The 24,548-nt window shown below is 43.4% G+C and overlaps 1 protein-coding gene and 1 long non-coding RNA gene across 7 annotated transcripts in view; one reads left to right on the top strand and one right to left on the bottom strand.

Annotated features, from left to right (window-relative positions):
- Positions 1 to 24,548, bottom strand: part of TSPAN4 (tetraspanin 4) — a 683,463-nt gene that overhangs the window by 349,134 nt on the left and 309,781 nt on the right. Inside the window, exon 1 of one of the 6 annotated variants that reach the window (XM_075129311.1) lies at positions 15,864 to 15,989. The exons of the other annotated variants lie outside the window; for them this stretch is intronic. Coding sequence (XP_074985412.1) covers positions 15,864 to 15,930 — 67 coding nt within the window. The 5' untranslated portion in view covers positions 15,931 to 15,989. Of the gene's footprint in view, positions 1 to 15,863; positions 15,990 to 24,548 lie in introns of those variants that run through there. 6 annotated transcript variants of the gene reach the window in all.
- LOC142072326 (uncharacterized) lies at positions 1,887 to 13,841 on the top strand. The gene is made up of 3 exons (XR_012668719.1): positions 1,887 to 2,089; positions 3,106 to 3,291; positions 12,164 to 13,841. It is a non-coding gene; the product is annotated as an uncharacterized LOC142072326 (long non-coding RNA).

The raw sequence follows: 24,548 nt of genomic DNA, 5'->3' as shown, positions 1-24,548 counted from the left end.
CTGTTCTCATTATCCACTGAGGACAAGACAAGAAGTAATGGGCTTAAATTGCAGCAAGGGAGATTTAGATTTTACATTAGGAAAAACTTCCTGTCAGGGTAGTTAAGCCCTGGAACAAATTACCTAGGGAGACTGTGGAATCTCTGTCACTGGAGGTTTTTAAGAACAGTTTAACAAACACCTGTCAGGGATGGTCCAGATAATACTTAGTCCTGCCTCCATGCAGAGGACTGGACTAGATGATCTACTGAGGTGTCTTCCAGTCCTATATTTCTATGATTCTGTGTTATAAACATCTCTCTTTCTGGAATTCTGCTGTTGCCTATCACACCCATTGCCGCCATCACAACCATTTTGCATTCCTCCCCTTATGCCATGTCCTTCATTTGTTCCTTTCTACTCTGAACAAATGCCTAGTGAATCAAGTCCTGAGTTGGACAGATACACACACAGGCACTGTCAGTGTTGGCTGAGAAAAGGTCTCTGACAAGAACTCACTAAACGCTACTCAGGCCAGTAGCTGCCACTGAACAAGTATGTGTCATGTTCAAGTAGCCAGCACTGATATATCAGATGAAGAATCTCATATAGTATGTTGGGTGGGAGTTGGAGGGTGGCTCCTTTGAGTGGGGTAGAGGAGAAGGCTAACTCCTTCAGGAATGTAGTGTTGGCTAAATGGTATCTTAAATCAAAAGTCCAGAGAAAATGTTTATCTTGGAATCTCATCCAAATCAGAGGGGGAGAAAAAAGAAATGTGGCTCTTTCTATACTTACTATGCCGTAAATCCCTGGTGTGTTGCTATCCTAGTTAAGTTCCATGTCTTTACATGGTCACTGTACCAGGTAATTTACCCAGCAAGATCGGAACAGTTCATTACTCTGTACACATATTGTACAAACCCTTTGAAAAATGCCAGCATGTCTCTCACATGCTGTGTTCACAGGGTGGGGAGAGGTTGTGGGGAGGAAAGCATTTATCAGGCAGTGTTTTGTAAAGGCAATGGACCACAAACCTGCAGCCTGCACTATTTGCCACAGGAAGGTAGGGATAAAGGATGCACGTTGTCCTTGCAAGAGAGATGTGATCACGCCTTGGTTATAGTACTGATTACAGCACTTGCATTTCTTGGGTTCTACATACACTGAAGTCCAACAGCAGATATAGGGTGCAGTAAATCTCTCTTGGATGCCCAAGAAAACTTTGCACCAAGGCACAGAGCCCCAGTGGGATAAAACACATAAATCTAGTCCAGGTTAGTTATGACCAGATTCCTGGTAAATTACCTCTTGGTATCAGCAGTAATTCAGAGGCATGATCACAGCCATCATTAGGCTCAAGTGAAATGGGTAACCAGGTGGGAAGAGGGAGTGGAAAGAGTCAGCTGTGTTCCTCTTTTCCATGTGCGGCCTCACGAACTCCACAAGGTTTCCATAAAGGGACCTCAGTCAACCAGCAACAATGACATGATCTGTTTTGCTCACAAGCTCAAGGGTTGGGGTGAGGGGGAGAGGAACAATCCTAGAGTCCCCATGAAGCTCAGCAAAGGGAGCACAAGCAGTTCCCTCACTACCGTGGAGGCTGACGAGGAGGGGGCTGGTGGGGAGGGGAGCAGAGCACAGACAGGAACCCTGATTAGAAACGGGAATAGAAACGGGAACCCTGTGTCAGAGTTGATGGGCAAGCGGGAGGACTGGGGAGCCCTGCCTGCTTTTAGCTTGTGCACAGGCATGAAGGGGACAGAGAGAGTTCCTGCTGAAATGACTACTGTACTTTTATTTTGTATTTTATTTTTTTGCCAAGGGAAAAGTCCCGTTCAACCCGGTATCAAATTAGTTGATTTCATGGCTCTGTTAATTTCATCCCAGTATTTTCTGTCTGATGACAGAGTGAATTGCTGTCAAGTGAACCAGGGTTATCTCCCCCATGCATTACCAGTCTGGTAATCAGCAGGGAACCTGGCAAGTGGAACTAGGAACAAGGACAAAGTCATCTGCTCTCGGAGGCCCACTGCCAAGAGACAGAGTTGCCAGCCTGCCAGCAGCAGCGCTTCCACCAGGGACTCAGAGCAGGAGCTCCTCTTTCCCACAGGTGAGTGTGCGTCATCTACAGGGCAGCCCATCTGCCACCTTCACTACATGATAGGGACGGAGGGAGAGAGGGAGGGAGAGAGATGGCCGGAGTTAAGAAAATAGACTCTTGGCTTGTCTCTGCAATGGGTGCTCACCAATGCGCTCTTTGTCCTGGCTCTTGTGCTTTATTGTTATGATACAAGGATCTGGGAGACGTGATGGTACCCCCATACCCTCCCATGCTGCCCCAAGCATCAATGCCACATTGCCCACATATCCAAGTTCCTAGGGAAACTGCAACTCCTGGTGCTGCTGGCTGAAATTTCAGTACATACTATCAGGGCTGATTGAGTTAGATTTGATCCTTAGAGTACGCACAGCAAAGCCTGACTAAGCGTGTTACTGGGATGGCTCACAGAAGCTCTGGGATGTGAACAGCACAATGGCTTAGACATGGTGCTCCAGGCTCACTGCTAATGGTGTTACAGGATTTCACACTGGCGCTTTAGCCCTTTCCACTAGCCATTTGCAGGCAGCTAATTTGGACTCAGCTTACTGTACTTCAACCACAGCAGAGTGAAAATCAGAGGCCTAGGAGCTAATTCACAAAGGTGCATAAACTCCCTGGTGCATAAACTCAAAAAGTCAAAGATCTGAGGTGCATCAAGACCGCAAGGTGCCCCACAGTTTAAATCTTTTATAGGTGTAATGTCTCTAACTTGTTTGCTCATTAATATCAGCTCCAAAGGCCTGGGATTTTTCTACAACATTATAACGAATCATCAGAGCATTCTGCATGCCTCACAACCGGTGCACCACATGCAACGGCCCACTCCTCCCTTAACCCTTTGGAAAGCAGCGCCTTGCCAGGCAGTGTCCACTTCGGAGCTGGCTACGTTTCCATCCGGTTGCTATTTGTTTTTGTAGCACTGTGCCGGGCTAAGGAGCAGGAAAGGTTTCTCACAACAGCATGGGCTCTTTGGAGTAGTAAGTCCAAAACCAGGCCTTATTTATTATTTTTTATTTGTATTTCAGTTGCGCCTAGGAGCCCTAGTCATGGACCAGGGCCCTGTTGCTCTAGGTGCTGCGCAAATACAAAACAAAAAGATGGCCTCCGCCACAAGGAGCTTACATCACTGTCTTCTTCCCCATCACGGCTCTTCTGGCAACATCTGTTTCCTCCGGCTGCCAGTTCCCAACCACTCTTCAGCACCAGGAAAGGTTGGTGCATGACAATCAGGCTGCTGTTATCTAGTATTGTAGAGGTGGCAGGACCTATACAAGGGCAGACTCCCCTTAGGTTGTCCCAATTTAGTGAGGAATGGGCAAGCTAGATGGGAGCTGCCCCTAAAATTTAGGCACCATAGGTAGTTGCCTGTGTAGCCTACCCCTAATGCTGGAGTGGGAGGTGGCAAGCATCAGCAACTGAGGCCCAGGCTGAAAAAGCCAAGTCAGTTTCACACACAAAGTGAAGCTAGCAGCTGCAAGGAGTATAACGCTCCCTGCTCACGGAAGGGCTAGGGAAGTGGGAACGGGTTGTGTTTTGGTCAGATAAAGGAAACAGGAGCTGGGGACCTGGTTGCAAAACCAGAGGGGAAACGCAGAGTTGAGATGGAGGACAAGTGCCACACTGAGGACGAGCATACTCAGCACATGTCCTCTGGGCTGACCACAGCACTCCACACTGCAGGCCACTCCGTCTCTTCCTCTCTCCCCCAGCTGCTCTGTGCAATCTCTTTCTCCCCAACTGTGCATTCGCAGAATCACAAATGCTAGAGGTGGAAGAGACCTTTCGGCTCATTGAGACCATCTCTCTGCCAATACTGTCCACTCACCCCACCACCACCGACCAGCCCCACTGCCTCCTGCCCCACTCTCAGCCCCCCGACTCCTCTCTTCTTTTCCTCATTCCCCTGGCAAACCCTCCTCACCAATGCACTTCCCAGCCTCCCTTACTCCAGTTTGTTTCATCTGGGGGTCTGAGGATCCTATTTTTTGCTATCTATGTAGAAATACCCATTCTAAAGGGGCTCTGTCAGATCTGTTCAAGAGGAACACACACGCTTTTGCAAGTGCAAAACTTTGCGAAGTTTATGACCAAGATCAATATTTGCATGATTATTTTTTTTATTTCCAATGGAAATGGTTTTTCATTGGGATCTATACATTCCTGCTCTGATGGAGGCAGCCCAACACTGCACTAGTGCAAGGGAGCTAGAAAGTGAAAATGGCTAGAAACAAAATTAAAACCAGCGTCTGCAGGGGGTATTGTCAAAGGGCTTTTTCCGCCCTCTTAAAGGCCCTTTATGGCAGAAGAGAATCATAAAGGAGGCATTCATGTGAGTGAGGATTAGACCCAAGGTTGTCATCCAAAGGACATGAGAAATATTAGATTTAAAAAAAAAATCCCTTGCAATTATCAATGTGACATGTAATTAGTAACAAGAATGGAAGAGCTTTTGGGGTGTTTTAATAAATGTATGATTTGATTCCAACAGCGTGCCTATAATTTTAAACGAAAACATTTATTTATTTTCTACACTCATAAAACAAGAAAGCAAGAAAAAGAGAGTGGAAAAACCACTGGTAGAACAAGTCAGCCTGATAGGAAAGACACTACCAAGAAATTGTGCCATGAAGGCAGGAACTTTAAAACATTTCTCAAAGTCAAAATTTGAAAGATAATCATATTTTTTAAAAGAACATTTTTCCTGTTCTGTAGATTTGTACATTACCACAGCCCTGGCCATCTCCAGCTCCGCACTTTCTGTACAACTCACTTTCCATTCCCTCAGATATGCTGACATCTCTTTAAAAAGCAATATTATTCACAACTGCACGGGAAATGGAGCTTAAGCTCAGAGTCGTGCACAAGATTATTCTGAGCTTTGAAATGATACTAAATTTAAGCTGCAATTCCAAGCAGCTGCGGAGAGACTGGCAATGTAACGGCTGCCTTTCCCCCCGCACTTCTCTCTCCCTTTTGCCACATCATCCCTTGTGTCAGCCCATCAGGACCCTTCAGATTCTTAGCTGAATATTCAGATCAAGTATCAGCATCAAATCAAGTTTTAATCAAGCATTCAAATCACTGCAGACAGGCTCACTTGGCAGCCTCAAGAACCAAGCGCCCACTGAAGTGTGAGGTTTACAGATGTGGTGCTGGAGCACTGATGCAACACAAACATGAAGGGCCCTGACACAGGAGGCTACTAACTAGGTAGTTCAGATCAACTTGGCCTTAGTACTTCTAACGCAACACAAGACACTCCAAACTTTGGGGCACAGAAGACTTCATAGGTAACATCCCAGGAGTCCAAGGCCTGCACCTAATTTACATATACATTAGAGGACCTCACCTGCTTGTCTAATACCAGACTCCTTCTTATAGGTGATGGAGGCTTGCCCTCAAACTGTCCACCCCTGCAGCCTCACTGCCCCTCAGAAGTTCTGATTGGTTAGCTGCTCTCCCTGGGCTAGGCAATTAGCAGAAAAGCCAAAAGGGGGCATGGGGATAGTTCCCACACAGTACATACTATATTCATAAGCTTGCTCCTGCATTTAGCTCTGACAGCAGCCCCAGCAATACTGAAGTGAAGAGTTTAATTTTCTGGAGAGTCAAACCTTTTTGTTCAACATGAGGGAATGGAGCTTTTTCCACCTGGAAAACATTAAAAAATGGGTATGATGATGAAATATTTCATAGATTCATAGAAGTATAGGACTGGAAGGGGAACCTCAATGGGTCATCTAGTCCAGTCCCCTGCATTCAGGGCAAAAATATATATGTATATTTTTGGTTTTATGTAAGAGTCCTACACTTGTTCCTATTCACTCAGAGTCTCCCCCCTGTCCACAGCCATGATAGGAGGAATGTACAATTGGTCTGTCTAGTCCAACTCTGATTCCTGGTATAGCCCACCCACCTTTTTATGAGATGGCATAAACCAATATTTGTATGGAGTAGAATTTTCAAAAGTACTTGTTGCCATTGGTAAAACTCTGCTCCACAAGTCAATGAAGTTTTACTTTTGACTTCAATGAGAGCACAGTTAGGTGAATGATGAAAGCATATGAAAATTCCACCCATGAGTTCTGCAGTACTCAGCCATTCCAATCTCCATTGAAAGTAGCAGAATATTAATTTGCCATTGAAAGTTTGTTTTTATAACTAAACCTTCCCTCCCAAATGTCATCTTGGTGCCTTAGCAATCAACATGACCAATATGTTTTGCTTTCTTGTCACCATATCCTTTTGGGGCTCTCTGCAATCCCAAAGTTTGCCCAGACCATTATTGACATTCCACATTTTTCCTTACTTTCAAGCTAGAATCAGCCCAAAGATAGATGGATTTCCCCTCCCCAGCCACAGGAAGCCATTCAAATCATAGAATATCAGGGTTGGAAGGGACCTCAGGAGGTCATCTAGTCCAACCCCCTGCTCAAAGCAGGACCAATCCCCAATTTTTGCCCCAGATCCCTAAATGGCCCCCTACATGGATTGAACTCACAACCCTGAGTTTAGCAGGCCAATGCTCAAACCACTGAGCTATCCCTCCCCGCTCTGTTGCACACATGCTCTCCCACGTCTATTCCTGGTGGTAGGATAAAGGGATTTATCATTTACCCCACCTACTTCAGCAGGTCAGTTAAATATTGTGCAGAGTAACAAAGCTGTCAGTCAGTCAGTGAACATTGGCACAATGTTACTCCATGGTCAGTACTCAAACTCTTTCATTTGTGAGGAAGACAAAGAAAAACCAACTTCCAGAGCCAATGCACACATTCTCATTACCATTTTAAAGTGGCAGGATAGATTGTCTAATAGGCAGATTCTGTTCCAAATGTTCCCCTTCTCTCCTTTGTTTGAGATAAAATAGAAGTCATGGCTGCGTGGTTAACAAACTGTTGACGTTACCCCCCACAAAGGAGAGAGGCTCTGAAGCAAAACAGTCCTGATTCTGGTGTGCAGAGGAAAACAGCCCTACAATTCATACATATGTAAAAAAATAAAATAAGACAGATTGAAATTCCTATCTGTAATAGGCAGTCTGTAAAATATAAGGCACTCTTCCAGCCCTACCCATGCTAACAAACTATCAAGCACACCACCACTATCCGGCATGTGTTGGAATGATACATTTCCCCCCTCCCACTTTCCTTTTCTTGACAAGATTAGTTTCTCTGAGATGAAGGCAAATAGAAGAATGTGGCATTGATGCATATAGTCCTGGATCTATGATAAGCACAGACTGAATGTCCGCCATGCTGAACAGTGCCAAACATCTGCTAGGCTCATGTGAACTAGATGATGGGGTTATGCTGTTGGTTTATTTATTTTATTTTTCTTTGGGGAACTTAAATTAAGCCTCCAAACTTCATTCCACTTATTGTAGGCTAAGTATCTTAATTGCACTTCCTGTATTTCTGGTCATGAGTTTCAACAAACAAGGAAGAGGGACTTGACTGATCAGCCCATATACCTTACATATCTGGAGATCTCAGCCTCTCTTGAGGACATCACTCTCAGGGCCAACCTTTTGACAAGAGCAGTTAAAACAAAAGTAAAGATTATTTATATAGCAGGACTGCATATTATTTATGGGCTAGATATAGCAGCTGTATATCAGGCTGAGAAACTCACCATTCCCTTTCTGACTTCCCTCCCTAATGCAACAACCCATCCAAAGAGAAAGACGGACACACCCTGGTTGCTGCATTGATAGGAATAAACCAGTGGCTGTTTGTGCTACTTGTACACCCATCTACCAGTACATATGCTTCAGGGTTCTGATGACTAGAACACTAGACCCACTCCCTTCCTGCCTTAAAGATTAGCTTCTGTTTCTCATGGGACACTACTGCTTCCCATTCAATTGTGCATAATCTAATCCACCATAGACCCTGGTCTACAAACTCTCGCCTTGTCAATGTAAGACTGTAGTCTGGAGAGTCACCAGCTCTAGGGCAGTCTAGAGTCCCTGCCAACATGTCTTCTTTTCTCTGTCTGTTGGAAATCAAGTGAGATCAAGCTTAAAATATAAAGAAATAATACCATATACAGTGGAGTCTGTACACAGTGTATGTACAATTTTCCTTTAATTCAAAGTTGGATGGCTGTTGTTTGCAATTCTGATGGGCATATCTGGAAGTTAATATGTCTTGATATAGTTGACATGGTTAGCAATGCAAATGAGAAATCACTTTGGTAGCAAAATGCTGTAATCAAGAGCCTGCATCCAAAGCCCATTGAAATCAGTGGGATTCTTTCCATTGACCTCGGTGGACTTTGGACTCTGTCTCAGTATGCCAGTATACACTGATTAGAGTAACTTCTTACGTATTTCAATGGTAAGTGATAAATTCACCATTTTCAGGTACCAAATATTGGATATGAAATGCAAATCCAGATAATAACTAAAAGGAGGCCGCAGGCACCAGGTGGTATAGCTGAAGTCTTAGTATGACAAACTGGTACAGCTGCCTGATATAGTCTGGGAATCAGTGCAGGTTGTGTTTTTAAAGCTGATGACGCATGCTAAGGAAAGAATTCAAACGTATGACCTCTGCTGACAGACTGATTAAGTTGGCAGAATTTCAACTGGAGAAATCCCTATTCACTCCTCACCCCCATTCCTTCCTTAAACGTATTCCATAACAACTACCAGATGGCCCCTTTCAGTGTGAACTTGTGCTCCTGTCTCTTTATGAGACACGATGTCCCACACTCCATTCCTACAGCAAGCTGCAGGGAGGACATCTTCCTTTATTTTTGTCTTTATTCCTCAACAAGTAGAGTTGAAAGGTCCACCTTTCCTGCTTGCTTGTCAGCATGATCTCCTCCCTACTCTCCAGCTCACCTCTTCAACCCCCCCTCTCATTGCAATAAAAAAAGAAAGTCCTTGGTGTTTCTCAGAAATCACAACAGCATTGATCAGCTGTCTGGCAGTGGCACCTGCTGCTAAGGATACAGATGTACAAGGTGAACTAAAAGGCATCTGTCTATACAGCAGACGGCATGGCCACAGATACGTGATATTACATATTTCTCTTCGCATCTAGAACACCATTTTTACTCAAGATTGAACATTTTCAGAGAGGCTTAAAAAAACCTTAAAATGTCTTAATAGAAATCTCATTAATGAAATGGGGAAATCGGATGGATTTGTTTGCATTTTAAATATAGAAAAAAGTCTGTCATTAATTTTGAATGGAAACATTACATTTAAAACAATGATAAATAAAACAGCATGAAAACAGAGTAATCTCATCTTTCTCAACAAGCATTTCACAATGGTAAAATCTCTCACTTGAACAACATCCCAGCTGTGCTGCACTCAATATCTACAAGTACCTTAAAATAAAAGGAAGCATGCATTAGATTAGATAGATTTCTGCATGGCAGATTCTTCTGGGGAAAGCTCCATTTCAGCGAGGTAGATCCAAAGTTCAGAGGGAATTATAGTGAGACCCAGACGTAATGTCCAGGAAAGACTTCTGTGATTCTGTCTAGGATTTTGGAATAACTACAGTAAAAACGGCCACTGGAGAACCCATTCTAAATTATATACAATAGCCTGTCCATGCGGAGTCAAGGCACTAATAAGTATGCTTTAGTCACTTCCACAAGGGGCACCTGGATGTATTTAATGAAGATGCTAGTTCTTTACCTTCATAGTGAGTTTTCCAGGAACCGAGACATACATTATCCAACACAAATGGCCAGATTCTTGATTCCTCATCTAGTTCTTTTGTGCTGCTCATGCTATACAATAAAAAGAAAAGGAGTACTAGTGGCACCTTAGAGACTAACCAATTTATTTGAGCATAAGCTTTCGTGAGCTACAGCTCACTTCATCGGATGCATTCCGATGAAGTGAGCTGTAGCTCACAAAAGCTTATGCTCAAATAAATTGGTTAGTCTCTAAGGTGCCACTAGTACTCCTTTTCTTTTTGCGAATACAGACTAACACGGCTGTTACTCTGAAACCATGCTATACAATGTAGTTGGAAAATTGCCCCAAAAATACAGTTAGGGAATCTCCTGCATAAGGTAATTCAAAGGTAGCACAAATCTGGTGTGGGTAGTGTCGGGGGCAGGGAAAAGGAAGGAGGGAGCATGCCAGGGACAGGAGAGGAGGTAGCCAAATGCCTTATGCTACAGCAATCCATAACCAGTGGGGAAGAACCAAGTAGGCCATTCCATTATAGCTGGCATAATTTAAAGTAGCCCATAGATTACGCAAAGTTATGGAGGGGGCTGAAATGACTTTCTCTCAATCCTAGGATCAATGGAGTAGAAGGGTGGCTTAGAGCAGACCATGGTTACAGCTCAGGATTTAGCCCAAAAGGTTTGGGACCTATTAGCTGTAGCTCTTCCATCTTGTGCTGCAATTCTGTCAGTTCTCCAGGTAAATAAGCTAAGTCTGAGGATGGGGTGGTGGGTGGTAGAAAGGAGTACTGGTGATTCAACAGATGTCACCCTTCCCTCTGAGTCAGTACTGAAGCACTGCACCAGCAGAGCACTACAATCCCATTGCCTTGGCCAAATTCAAACTCAGAAAACTATATTCTGCTTCCTTGCATTCCATGTGCATATTCACTTGAATAGGGTGTTCTTCACTTCTTCCTCTGGACCTCAGCCAGATTCATAACAGGATTAGAAATGTATATGGATAATGAGAATATCCAGTTATATTAGGAAGGATTTTAAAAATGTTTTTTAGGAAGGGATATAAACTCCCATCATTTGACGCTTAAGCCAACCACTAATGAGTCAGGAAGAAACTTTCCCTGTGAGCAGGATATTCCATAATTGTCTATTTTGAGATTTTCTTTTAAGCATCTGGTATTGGTCAATGTCAGGGAGAAGGTACTGGATTCGATGGACCATTGGTCTGCTCTGGTATGGCAATTCCTGTATCCTGCCTATTATATACCCTTTTAAACAGTTGCTACAGTTCACCTCAAACATGCTTTTCCCAGCTGGTTGAAGAGAATCTTTTCTGTAAAGTGCTTTGGGATCATTTGCAATGAAATGCATGTTGTTATCAAAGTAACACTGCCCCAATGCCAGTATGCAATCTTTAATTTGAGAAAACTATGTTCACACTGTGGCTGACCCAGGTCAGTTGTCTCCAACTGCACCCTGCTTATGGACTTCGTCCTTTAGCTCAAGTGGTAGAGCCTTGTGCTTTAAATTTAGAGGTCGCGGGTTCAATCTCTGCTGACAAACCTAACCAGGTGGTCTTATATATTTAATTATTTATGTTTGCTTGATCTAATACCTTCTCTGTATGGTTCATTCTAGATGGGAAACAAAATGGAAACCAACTACATGACAATTGCCCTCAGTACTCCTTCTAAAAAAATGATCTTGGGGAAAGCCAAAATATGTGGACATGTGGCAACTCTGTCTCTGTCTCACCTTGAGCACACATCTTTTGGCTAGTTTCATTTCATTGTCTTATCCTATAACTTCCCTGTAAAGATTTTATTTATCTTACTACCAGCTTTCTAGATTTATGATGCTCATGTTTCCGATTTTATGGGGCCTTTTATGATTGGAGCTTAAGTAATTACTGAGCATCCCATTTGAGAGGATTCTGCATGAGCTTTTCACAAAGGGGATCAACTTTCAATTCTGCTTGCAACTTAAACTTGAAATGTGATTGATTCACTTTGGCAAAATCACTACCATTATTAATTATTCATCCTCTCAAGAAAAGCTCATCTCCTGCAACTTAACATTTCATTAACTCAATGGGCAGCAGGGAGAACTATCCATGATGAGAAAAGAAATAGTCTGCTGCTTTTTAATATTAGCTGCTGGGCATCTCACCTTGGAACAAGAACCTTCACTTATTGGCTGTGCCAAGCCTTGTATTTAGAAATGTACTGTGTATGCATCTCTCACATTATGGGCTTCTTAGCTCATGATCCGTAACAGTGACTTGCTATTCTGCCGGGCTATGCTCGCTGGAAATAGCCTGGGAAGCACGTGCTCTGGGATTCCCAGTGAGGATGGAAGAGCAATTGATGTCTCAGTTTGATACTGTTTATTTTCTCATTTTTATTCTTCTCTTGCTAGCAGCTGTTTCCACTGTACTTCTAAGCTGAGGAGAAGTGAACCACCAAGAATCCACTTCAGACGGGCACAGAAAAAACCCAGTGTGGATCCCCCTGTGACTGTGGCAGGCAAAAAACTACCTAACACACTAGGGTCAGGAAGACTCCCGCAGGCAGCACGTACGCTTTGGAATATGGAGAAGGAGAATATCCTTCTCGAGTAAGCTCTGGCTTCACCTCTCACCTTCAACTATCCACTTCCATTCATAACAACCAATAGATTGACCCAAAAGGGTTGCCACAAAACCAGCAGATAATTATTCCCTATTCTTTTCAAACACACCGTAGGATCCTTAACTTATATCTCTTGTACAAGGCAGAAGTGTCCTCGATTGAATATATCTGAAAGATAGTGCCTACTTCCAACCTCTTCCCTGCTACTGACCCACATACCCCACTGCAGCATCAGCACTGAGAGCGTGAACACAAGTTCTGCCGTGGGGCTTCAACAGCGCTTCATCACCATAGGACTAAGGAAGCTGGCCTCTGTTCAAAAATGCCTCATTTTACACAGCAACACGCAGGAGGGTCCCTTCCTCCTCCTCTCCCCAATTCACTCCCCCAAATTAAAAAGAAAATCAGACCAAGGCTGAACACTACTTATTTCTAAGTCTTGAGTTCGCCAAGTCTCAAAACCCTAATAGAACATTTTAGATCATCTCAAGCTAACGTGGAGTTTCTTGAGAAGACCCAATCACACAATATACACTATAGAAATGGACAGGGCCACGAATCTGGATCTCAACCATCTCCAAAGTGCTTTTTTTTTTAGGGTCTGGGGGGTGCTGAGAGGGTATTCTGAACCCATGTCACAGTTAAGGCTTATCTACAATTCAGTTTTTCAGGATGATGAGGTTTGGATAGTTCAGAGCAGCATCTGACCCTTTGGATGTATCTCTGAGCTGAACAAAACCCGTTTTGCGGTTCTCTAACAGCTAACACAAACAATGCACAGTAGCTGGGCCCATCACTCTGGTGCTTCATACGCATATATTTATTTTATCTGCAGTAGGCCAAATGTATCACATTTAAACTGCAGTTACTGGAAATAACTGCAGCACATTGCTGAGATTTTCAATAGTGGTATTCATAAATTTACACCAACAGTTTTGCCATGTCACTTCTTAAAACATCCCTCAAACTATTTTAGAGCATGATGACAACTAACCTAACCCACTAGGCAAAATTCAACTCCTAATGAACTTTTCAAAAGGGAAGCATATGGCTAGGCAGGGCGCTGGGAGGCAGGATTACTGCATTCTATTCCTGTCCCTGTTACTGACTTCTTGTGACATTTAGCTATCTCATTTAGATTCCCTGTGCCTCATTCTCCCCATCTGTAAAAGGGGAATAATAATAATAAGATTTTATGTCTCTCCTAGCAGATCTTCTGATTCCAAGTTGGACATGGCCTGACAGTAAATGGGTCTGTGACAATAAGTCTGACAACCCCTGAGCAATTGGAGTTGGCATCTCCTGGCACATACAACCAGGGTGGCCAGGCAGTTCTGAGCAGTGGCCAAGCAAAGCTACATGCAAGTTAACATCACCACCAAGGGTAGTTTTGAACTGCCATTTTCCTGTCTTATGTATAAGGAGAAGTAGAAGCTGTGAAATATTTCAGCCCCAGGTACTACCCTGATTTTCCCACTACTGTATTTTCTTCTTGATTCAAATAAAAACAATTTGCTCCTCATAGTCCAAGATGCTTACTGTTTTACATACCAAGGTACCTGAACCCCTTGCTCACCAGGTCCAAACAAGAGACTACGTACTGCAGTGGAACTACTTTGATTTTTAAAACTTTACTCCAAAAGGTCCCCGGGACCCAAGTTCTAGAGTAAAATGCTTTTTACATTAAAAGTCGTTTTGGCTTGTGAGAATTATCTTCCAGACCTCCCTGTTCCCAGTTACTTTTGCAAATCATCCTTACAAGTTGGGAACTACAGATGAAAACAACATGATGCACCTGGAGTGTCAGAAGAGCTTCTGAGAGGCAATGCGCTAGGAAGGAATAAGTGAGACACAAAGAGCTGTGCGATGATTGCTAAGGCCTTGTCTACACTACCGGGGTAAGTCGACCTAAGTTACACTACTTCAGCTATATGAATAACGTAACTGGAGTCGACGTAGCTTAGGTCAACTTACTGCGGTGTCTTCACTGTGCTACATCGATGGGAGATGCTCTCTCGTCGACTTACCTGACCTCTCTCGTTCCGGTGGAGTACCAAAGAGTGCTCTGCCATCAATTTAGCAGGTCTTCACTAGACCTGCTAAATCGGCCCCTGCTGCATCGATCGCAGCAGCGTCAATGCCCAGTGAGTGTAGACGTGGCCTAAGATAGCATGGCACAGATGCACACAGCTCTGTTAAGGACAGGTCCGAGGATAGTATACAATAGACCCCCACACACCAGGACCTTTTAGGGATGCCACCTGTCTAAGTTTTCCCAGGATCGTCCCTTTTTGGAGGCAGCTGTCCTGTGAAATCTGTAAGGGTGCTCTGCACACACTGCCAGCGGTCCAGTTTTATGGGCTAAGGATCACCCTTGATGTTCCAGTTTTTTCTGCCTCAGAGGTGGCAACCCCAGCTCCTCGGGCACCAGGACGGCACAGCATAGGGACACACAGCTGTGTCAGGGTGCTAGGATATTATAGGATATGCCCATGCAGCAGCACCCAGGGTGCCAGGATGGCATAGCACAGACAAATAGCAGTTCTTGGATTGCAAGCATAGCTTAGGGCACCCAATGAGTAGCGGGGGGGTGAACACAGCTGTATCCAGGACGCTAGCGAACAGGAGGATACTGCACTGGCACGGTAGTGCATGGCTGCGAGGCTTGTGGGTAATGCACAGCTTTGCCCAAGGTGCAATGACAGCAGAGAACACATACACACAACTCGATTTATGCATCATGTCAAGAATTACCCAAAAAAATGGTAACTTTCTTTCTCAAGGTCCTACTAACAAGGGCCTACGAGATATGTAAGGGTTAAAGCCTCTCAGAGAAAACAGCTTTAAAGGGAAAATGCTGGGGCTAAAACCTGGACAGCATCCTAATGGCCCTCTCAATGAACTTGCTTGGAGAACAAAATGATTCTTCCTGTGAAACAGTGTATTTAGTAGATAATTACTCTCTCTTTCAGAATAGTCAGATCTGGTATTGACTCACACGTACTCTATGCTTCACTGTCACCGAGCTCTAGTCTTGAGACAGGATGCATGAATGAAGCATCCATGTGCTCGATAACATTTTTAAAATGACTCTCAGCAGAATGACTTAAAGAGAGCAATCATTATTTAAATACCTGTACGTTCCAGGCAGGGATATGCATGCATGTTGGAAAATTTCTGAAACACAAAAGGAGAATTTTTTTCCAAAGAACCAGGAACAATCCTGGGACCAACACTGTATTCTGATGGGGATTGAGTAGCCAGAAGTTGCGACCAAACCTCAAATCAATACAGGACATCCTAGATCTCAGGCAGCTTTAACGTATACAGCTACAGACCATTGACAGAATGAATTCACACAGTAGAACCACTTTTAAAAAAATCTCGCTCTCTCTTCAGCAAGAAATTTTGCATGGCTTGGCACATTTTTAATTATACAGGGAAAAACAATTAGATAAACTGCCAGAACCCAAGATATTAACATACGGTACCTTGTTGGGACTGTACAAGCAGCACAGGTCCCTCCCAAAATATTAGTGATGCCGGGGTCGGACTCATCCCAGCTAGCTGCTCCCCTCCTGCCTCCAGTTGCAGAGCTCTCACACTTGGTCTCACACAGACTGAGCGTTGAGCCCTGATTCATGATTTCAGGCTCCAGCCATGGAATGCAGCCATTGAAAACTCAGAACTATTTTTACCCTTAACCAGCCGCAGCATTTCTGTCCTATAAAGACTTCTAAAGATAAAGCCTTACTCTAAGCACACACACACAGATACACACCCTCCTAACTAGCTAGGATCTATGGCTGCCTCCAGTGCTTAATTTGTGCCAGGGCTTGCCACGTATGAGCCCTGGCACCTCTAGGCTTGGCAGTTCATAGCCCCAGCACCTCTGGGCTTGCTGCATCAGTTATGAATGTAAAAATATTGCTTGATCCCCAGCTCCTCTTTCATTACAAATTAAGCACTGGCTGCTTGGCATTTAATGTGGCTTTAAGCTGCACAGTTGCTATTAACAAGAAAAAGCAGTTCACAACCTGACATTATTGACAGCCCTGACAAGTCAAGCGTTTGAGTTCTGTTGTCAAAATGAGAAATTCCTCAGCAGTGCTGCACTTCAGGAGGCAAGATTTACTTGGGCAGGGACTAGCCATATTGTCTATCTTGTACAGCACCAAACACACTACCTGTATTTAACAGGTATGTAACAACAACTTAGGCTGACCTTCAGATTCTGGTCGCAGATAAAACCACTACATCTCTCAGCTCTGTTCTTAAAAGAAAACCCAACCACAAGTCCCACACAAATCCTACAAAACTGACAGGGAATCTCAGCTGTCTGACCTTTTATTAAGGACATTGCTAAGCGTATTGAACTGTCTCAGATTCATGATCAGTATCCAATCACAGTCAGACTGTGTTACAAGAGCTAAATCATAAAGATTACACTGGCCATTATGTCGAAGTTCAAAGGAATAAACATTAGCAGCTGGCACACATTGGGTGGTTCTACCTCCTAAGGATTCCAGCCATGTATTTAAGAGAAAATAAAATCTCTCTGAGGCAGAAGGAAATACAGCACAAAACAAAAAGAAAACAAATACCTACTTACTGCATAACTTACTATACTCAAACCTGTGCATTTGTACTTTAGTAGAGGACAGCATATAAATAAACAATTGCGTAACTGGACACACACAATGGGCCATATTCACCACTGGGAGCTCAATAATTCAAAGCCTTGGTTGGCTCAGATCCTTTTAGGCAGTGGCAAAAATCTGTAAGCATTTATAAGGAACACACAGAATGTGTAAAGTGAGATCCAAAATTGTAGGACAATTGTCAGTAAAGATCAAATATTATTAAAATCATTATTATTTGTATTATGGAAGCTCCTGGAGACCCTAGTAAGAGGTCCAGACTCAACTGTGATAGACACTATGCACACAGTTAAGAAGATGGTCCCTCCCGCAAAGAGTTTCTCATCTTATGAGGAAAGACAGCAGGTGGATACAACAAACAGAAAGGGGGAAGCACAAGTTACCGGGGAGGCAATTATGATTAGCATTAATAAGCAGCTGTCACAAACTACCAGCTTCTGGGACAATTTTAGGTACCACAACCCTGAAGTGTCCCTTCAACAAGCAGCTGCAATGCAACCTATAATGCCCTGGTGTAATGACATAAAATGCAATCCTGTGACACAGTGATGTAGGCCTGACCCAACATATTGAAGATGCAAAAGTGTGACCTTTGTAAGAAACACAAAAAGGCAAAAGAATAATCCTGGCTCATAGGGACACCTCTTTTCGCTTTTCAGCAGAGTCCCTCAGGCACCGGATGCAATGTTTCTGCAGCACAGAAGGATGTGGCCCCTTTAAGTAAGTCTGGTGCCAGAATTCTACCCCCTGCTGGCTGAGTGCATTCAGTATGTTGGTTAAGGAATGAAGGATTGGTGTTGGGGAGAGGAGAGCATGCTGCACCTTGGGAGAAGGGGCAAGTTCCAGTTCGATTCTGTGCATGAGAACATGAAACATACCTTCAGTGGGCCCATTATCTGACACCAAATACCTAGCACTTGGAAAGGGCACTAAATAAACAAAGGAATGATGTGAGTTTGTAATGTCTTGAAGTTCGTGCCACTTTAACCTAGTGCTGTGGGAAATAAAGTGGAAGAAATGCTGTTACTGTAAATGTCTCTCTCCATGAGGGAGTATTCCTAGTAAGCACACTCCTGCTATTTCTACAATGAGCTGACTCTCCAGCAGCTCTTTCTAAATTGCAATGAGCCACCAGAAACTCAGTGAGCTGCAGAAATCTAGAGGAGAATAAGACCGCACGCAACTAGCATTACAGCAACTGTGCCACTTCTCTATAATCAGAATTATGAAGAAAAGGCATTCAAGCAATAATCACCTGCTGGTTCTGTTGATGGCACCAACAATGTCTCAAATTACTGACTTTCCACAATAAAGAGAAAGGTTAAGAGAGGCACCGAAAAAAATCTTATTTGTGCTCTGCGGCAACTCTTGGGTCTCAGTCGTATTCTACTAAATAGACTGTAGCAAAGTTCAAATAATAGGCTTGTCTAATTTGATCACTATGGGCCCGATGCAATGTCCACTGAAAGTTAATGGATTTGGAATCAGACCCCTGCTGTCTGTTTCACTCCTACCTTACTCCAGTTCTTGTTCCCTCAGTGTAACTCACTTTAAATCTATGGAGTATAACTGCAATAAGGCAGTGGTGAATTAGTTCCTAGATATTTAGGGATACCTAGGATGCCCAAGGACAGCAAGTATTTTTGTTTTCATTTGAGAAGCCTTTGTGACATCACGCAATATGGCTAGATTGGTGGCTACAGTGTGTACACATGCTGTGATCACCAGAGAAGGAGATCTGTCCTCCAAGATATGCAGAGGAATCGGAGTAGAAACTTTCTTCCCCCTTGGAATGGGTAATAGTTTAATGAAAGGATAATATGCCTAATCTTTATAATGCGAAGTCCATGTGACCTGCAGCACCTAAGTTCTGTAACAAAGATGCTCAATTTCTGTGGTAGTGTAAGATGCACAGAAAGATATCCTAAAATGGGGTTTATAACCAGATCTTCAGAGTCCCACTGACTTCATTGGTCATCCACGTGGGCACAGTGGTCTACACCAGCAGTTCCCAATACAGGATTGAGGTCTAACTTCTCACCCAACATTGGGCATGTACGAAGCTATGCATCCAGATAGTCAGCATCAGCTGGGCATGGAAGGTGTTAAGGGAAAGCACCAAACAATGTTCTATGTTAAGCAAGAAACAAACAAGGTATACAAAAGGCAGTTTGTGCTGGAGAACATTTGTCTATCATGCTCTTCATGGTGAGAGATCAGGGTGAGAGATCAAGGTGAGAGATCAGATACCAGACTGGCTTTGGCTTTCTTAAGAATAGCTTGTCTGTTACCGCTATACAAAGTCTGTTGAACTCCTTGTAAACTGAAGGTTAAAAAAATAATAACACAGTAGTTAAAAGCAAATCTTTTCCCCCCTATAAATTTTATGCCTTAATGAAAGTAAAGTAGCAGCTTAGGAGTATTATTAACCAGTTATTATTCTGTTATTTACAGCCCAGTTGATCAAGAAATTGCCTGTGATCCAATCACTAGACAGCAATGGTTTAGAAATAATATTTACAAAAAAGAAAACATTAAATACCCAAACCCACACACAACTGTTTCTTCCCCAAGCTTTTAAGTCTCAAAATAAAGAGGAAGAAATCCACAAATGTCATGCAGTAAGAATAATTTCAGTGACCAGAGGAGATTTTAATATATCAAACAGAGATGGCGGGGGGGAGGGGTGAAAGGAAGAACTGACAAAAGCAATTAGTAATTTTGGGTGCCTAATTTAAGACAACTTAAAGAGGGATCTGGATTTCAGAAAATAATGACAGACTGCCTTCTAAAAATCAAGCCTTTTTAAGCCATCTTGAGTTGGGCACCCAAAAATCGTGCGTTGCTTTTGAAAATCTTGGCCTATATTTTTATGTAGAAAGGGACAGATATAATAAAACAACGTATCTTCCTAACATGTCACTGAATAATATCCCACTGTTTTGAGACCAACATAAAGAAACAGGTAGAGAATTTGAGACTGGTTTACAAAATTTTAGTTTTTAATGTTCAATAAAAATTTCAACCCACGACAACATAATGCAAATGCCCAAACCCAGAAAGTTTTTCTACTGTTTTCTTTCATTGTTTAAGATGCATGGCAAAGCTGTGGGCTCCAGCTACAAAGGAGGGGTTGAGGGAAAAGATTTGACAGCTACCCTAGTTCCCACAACTTCCAAACAGTGCTCAGAGGACACAGCACAGCCATCTCTCACAGGAATTGAAAACAAAAGTGGAGAGGAAAAAAACCAAACAGCACAGATTCCAAAACAGGAGCTTTATTCCACGCTTGGTCCCCAAATTAATTGTTTTATAATCTCTATGATTTTTGTCCGTATACAAATGTAAACACACACAGGTACTCATACACTTGCACTCATTTCCCCATGGGAAAGGTAGACTCAAGGTCCAGTGCCCGCAACTAGTTGTCAACAATGCCCATCAAAAATACACATATATTGAAGTGACAAACATGAGAGAGAGCGCGAGAGAGAGCACACTATAGTGGGGCAGATTTTCAAACCGACTCTGGAAGCCAGCTTCTGTACTGTGGGCATGATCTGTGTCCACAAAGATGCCACTATTGAGCCAAATTCTGCAAGGTGCTGAGTACCCTCTACTCTCACTGACTTCTTAGAGGCCTTGACTATTTGGAATTAGCCATGGTTCAGCAGTCAGTGTCCAGGAACTGGTGTAGCTTGCACTTATGCAGACCTACAGTGTAGACAAGGAAAGCCGCAATTTGCACTAGTTGAACTTCAGTTTCAAAAAAGAGCGAGGGCACCCAGTGCAAATTGTGCCTTTTCTAGCCTCTGCTTGTGGCTTGCCCTGAAGCAGGTACACCGATTGCTGGTCACTGACTGTTGAATCCCAAGCACAGAAAAAACACACGGCGCATCTCAGGAGTTGCTTAAGTTTTTGCAAGATCAGGCTCATCAGTAATTAGTAGTGTTATCTAACTTGTACGCACAAACCACTCGAGGTTTAACCATTGATAACTGGTCTCATAACATTATGGGCACAAATTGTTGTGTGCGCCAAAATGTTGTCCATTAATGAAAATCTGGAGTGGTGTGTGTGTGGAGTTGTCACATATGAATATACTTGTTTGGCAGAAAACATCTATAAAATTCCATGAAAAAAACCTGAAAATCCTAGCATTAAAGTCAAATCTGAGAAATCAACCTCAGGAGATCCCAGAAGCTTAGGTTCAACACTCTAACACTGCTCCTGATGGGTTTGCCTTCAGTTCTGGTCTATTTGTATCTGTGACAGAGTATTAAAAAAACCCAGCAGGCAAGAAGGGGTTAAAGAGCAGCTTTGGACTCAGGCAGTTCTGCCCCACCACAACTGTGAGGCATGCCAATCTTGGTGGAAGAACCTTCAAGAAGCTGCTCAGTTCAAAAGGCCCAAGACAGACCTCTCACACTCAGCTCCCAGAGATGAGAACTGTAACAAGCCAAGCTACCTTAAGCTAACTGTGAATATAGAATGGTAGGACCGATGACTGGAGGAGCTGGGTAGGACAGAGAAACTGGAGCTGCTCCTTATTTCTATTAATTTAGCTTCTTTTCCTTTATTACCTTGTGGACTGTGACTAAGGGCTGGGCCCCAGGACAGAGTCCTGCTGAAAACATGGGCCTCCTGATGAGAAGATGAACACATTGTAGTTAAGTTACCCAGGGGAGGAGCAAGATCTCTAGCCACACAGACCTTAACCACCCACCACAAGGGTCCCTGGGCTGAAACCCAGGGTAGAGGGAGGGACGGATTCCCTTACAGCCACACCGGTAGGACTAGCCAGAAGACTCCAGATACAAGGGGCCAGAAAGATTATTGGACCTGGGACCATTGGGTGAAAACCTTGGTGTGATGCTGGCAAGACAGACGCTAGCTCTTGCCCACGCTGCAGGCATTAGCTAAGAACTGACAGCCTCGTAGCTGGAGACCAGATCAGGTCACCTCCATGTTAGTTTTGCTCAAAACAGGTATTAGTCTTATAAGAATGTATTTCATACTTAGACTCTATGAAATGCTTGCAAGTTGCTGCATGCATTAATCTCACTTGTAACATCTGTATTCCATGCTAGAAGGAAATAGGAAAGTTCAGTTTTATAACTTTGAAACTGTTTGCTCTGAACTCGTGAACTCAGGCATGGGAATCATCCCACCCCCCATCCAGAAGGACTATCAAAATCAGATGGGCCATCAAGGAGAATCAAAATACAAAGGATTGGTTAATGGCCCTATCCCACCTGGGAAATGTTACGTGTAAGGACGATCACATTGTGGGCTGAATGAAGGAAATAAAACAGTCTGCCATGAGGAAGGCACTCATGGTTGTGAGCCACTCCAGACACTATGATGCCAGCAGACCAAAGATGGACCTGGCTGGTGGGCCAAGAGAAAGGGGAATGACCAGCAGACCTGGCCAGCTGGACTGTAGAGCAGTGGTTCTCAACCAGGGCTACATCAACTCATCTAGATATTTGCCTAGTTTTATAACAGGCTAATAAAAAGCAGCAGCGAAGTCAGTACAAACTAAAATTTCATAAACAATGATTTGTTTATACTGTTCTATATACCATACACTGAAATGTAAGTACAATATTTATATTCCAATTGATTTGTTTTATAATGATATGGTAAAAATGAGAAAGTCAGCAGTTTTTCAGTAGTATTGTGCTGTGACGCTTTTGTATTTTTATGTCTGATTTTATAAGTTTTTAAATGAGGTGAAACTTGGGGGTTCACAAGACAAATCAGACTCTTGAAAGGGGGTGCAGTAGTCTGGAAAGGTTGAGAGCCACTGCTGTAGACACCCTGAAACACCACACCTAACCACAAGGAGGGGCACCAATTGGTGAGTCCCTTTGCCACAGTATCATTACTTATTATTTGTTGAAAAACGCAACATGCAACGAAAACTGGCATTTCTTGTACAAACTCTAATTTTTCTCTCAGCCCCATATTCTTACCCAATCTGTTCCTGTCTCTCTCCTCTTTATCCCTTCCTTCTCAAAACTACTCCCTTCCCTCCACCCCCATTCTCATTGCAAGTCTCCTGCATACAGGAGTCATTCTCCTCTCTGCTCTGATTTGCTAATGTCATATTCAGTAAGGAAGATCTATTGGACTATCTGTTGGACACAGTGTCACCTGTGTGGGAAGAGGAAGTAGTATATCAGGGTTCCATACAGCGGCTCCAGCTCCCAAACAGCTAATGCTGGTGCCTCCAGGTCAGCTCCAGGACTGCATGAGGGCAGCTCACCAGAACAGGAGGAGGACAAGATGGGCGAATAGTGCCCGCAAATAATTTGGCATTACGGGTAGCTGCCCATGATACCAAATGCCAGCTCTGTTCAAAATTTCTGGGTGTGGTGAGGCCTCCTAATTTACTCACTCATTATGCCCATGCCATATCCATTGCAATGTCACCTGCAGAACTGAGGGATGGCACCTGGATCCAAAATTCATTTGCTCCTTCTGGTTCCTCCATCGGCAGCCTGTGGCCAGCCAGTGGAACTCAGCAGTATGTCACGCTGCCTGCTTCTTAATGACTCCTTGTTCTTGTCAGGGTCCTCTGAGAGGCCCACATCTCAAGGATCCTTCCTTAATCTTCCCACAGAGAATCCCCAAGTCAAAGTCGCAGAGTACTTCATCCCAGGCAGCACCTTGGTTGCTAGTATGAAATGGAAATTCATATCCGTCTGTATTCATGGGGTTAAAATGGCAGCAACCTCCACCAAAAATATGTGTATAAAGAAACCACAAGTTATTGAGAGAAATAAATCTCCTGTATTCCTATGTTAACATAAAAATTCCCGGTCAGATCCCTTAGTAGATAAACGGGTAGGAACAGGAGGATTGTACACTACATCTACCAGACTAATGTAGATGTTCAGTGTTTTAACTTTACTAAATGGAACTGCAATGCACACAACACCACTCAACAAGATAAATCACCCTTACTTCCCCAGCCTTTTTAATTACATTTTGAGCAGTGTATAAAAATAAAGCCACATGGCTTGTGTGGAAGAGCACTGGCATGTCTGCCTTCTTACAAGGTTCACTTTTAAGACCATTCCCCTGGATAAGATATTTTTCAACACCCCCTTCCCGCCCCCAAGTGAGAAGAGAAGAGAAAAGACAGAGACAGAGACAGAGAAATGGTTTTGTGTTTGAGAATCAGTCACCAGTTAGACATATATCAATAAAATATGGCAGCTAGTTCGTGCATATTTGTGTGTATTTGCCCACTGCCCACTCATCTGTCAAACTCCAGCTGTCTGCAACACAATGGATTTAGGAGGAGTTTTTCAAAAGCACCTAAGCAACTTAGGTATCTAAATCATATTGATTTGGGCGCTTTAGAAAATCCGACCGTGAATGGTTGGTGAAATAAATACCCACTTAATTGTCCTGTCTGGATACACTCTGATCTCCTTTGGAAAAGGCATTTACAAGGCTTCACTAAACAGCGTGAACTGTAATCTGCACAAAGGACCCAGGATT

Source organism: Caretta caretta, chromosome 6 (genome assembly GCF_965140235.1).
Source record: "Caretta caretta isolate rCarCar2 chromosome 6, rCarCar1.hap1, whole genome shotgun sequence".
NCBI lineage: Eukaryota > Metazoa > Chordata > Testudines > Cheloniidae > Caretta > Caretta caretta.
The sequence above is the reverse complement of the archived record's forward strand: the minus strand, read 5'-3'. Positions and strand labels throughout refer to the sequence as shown.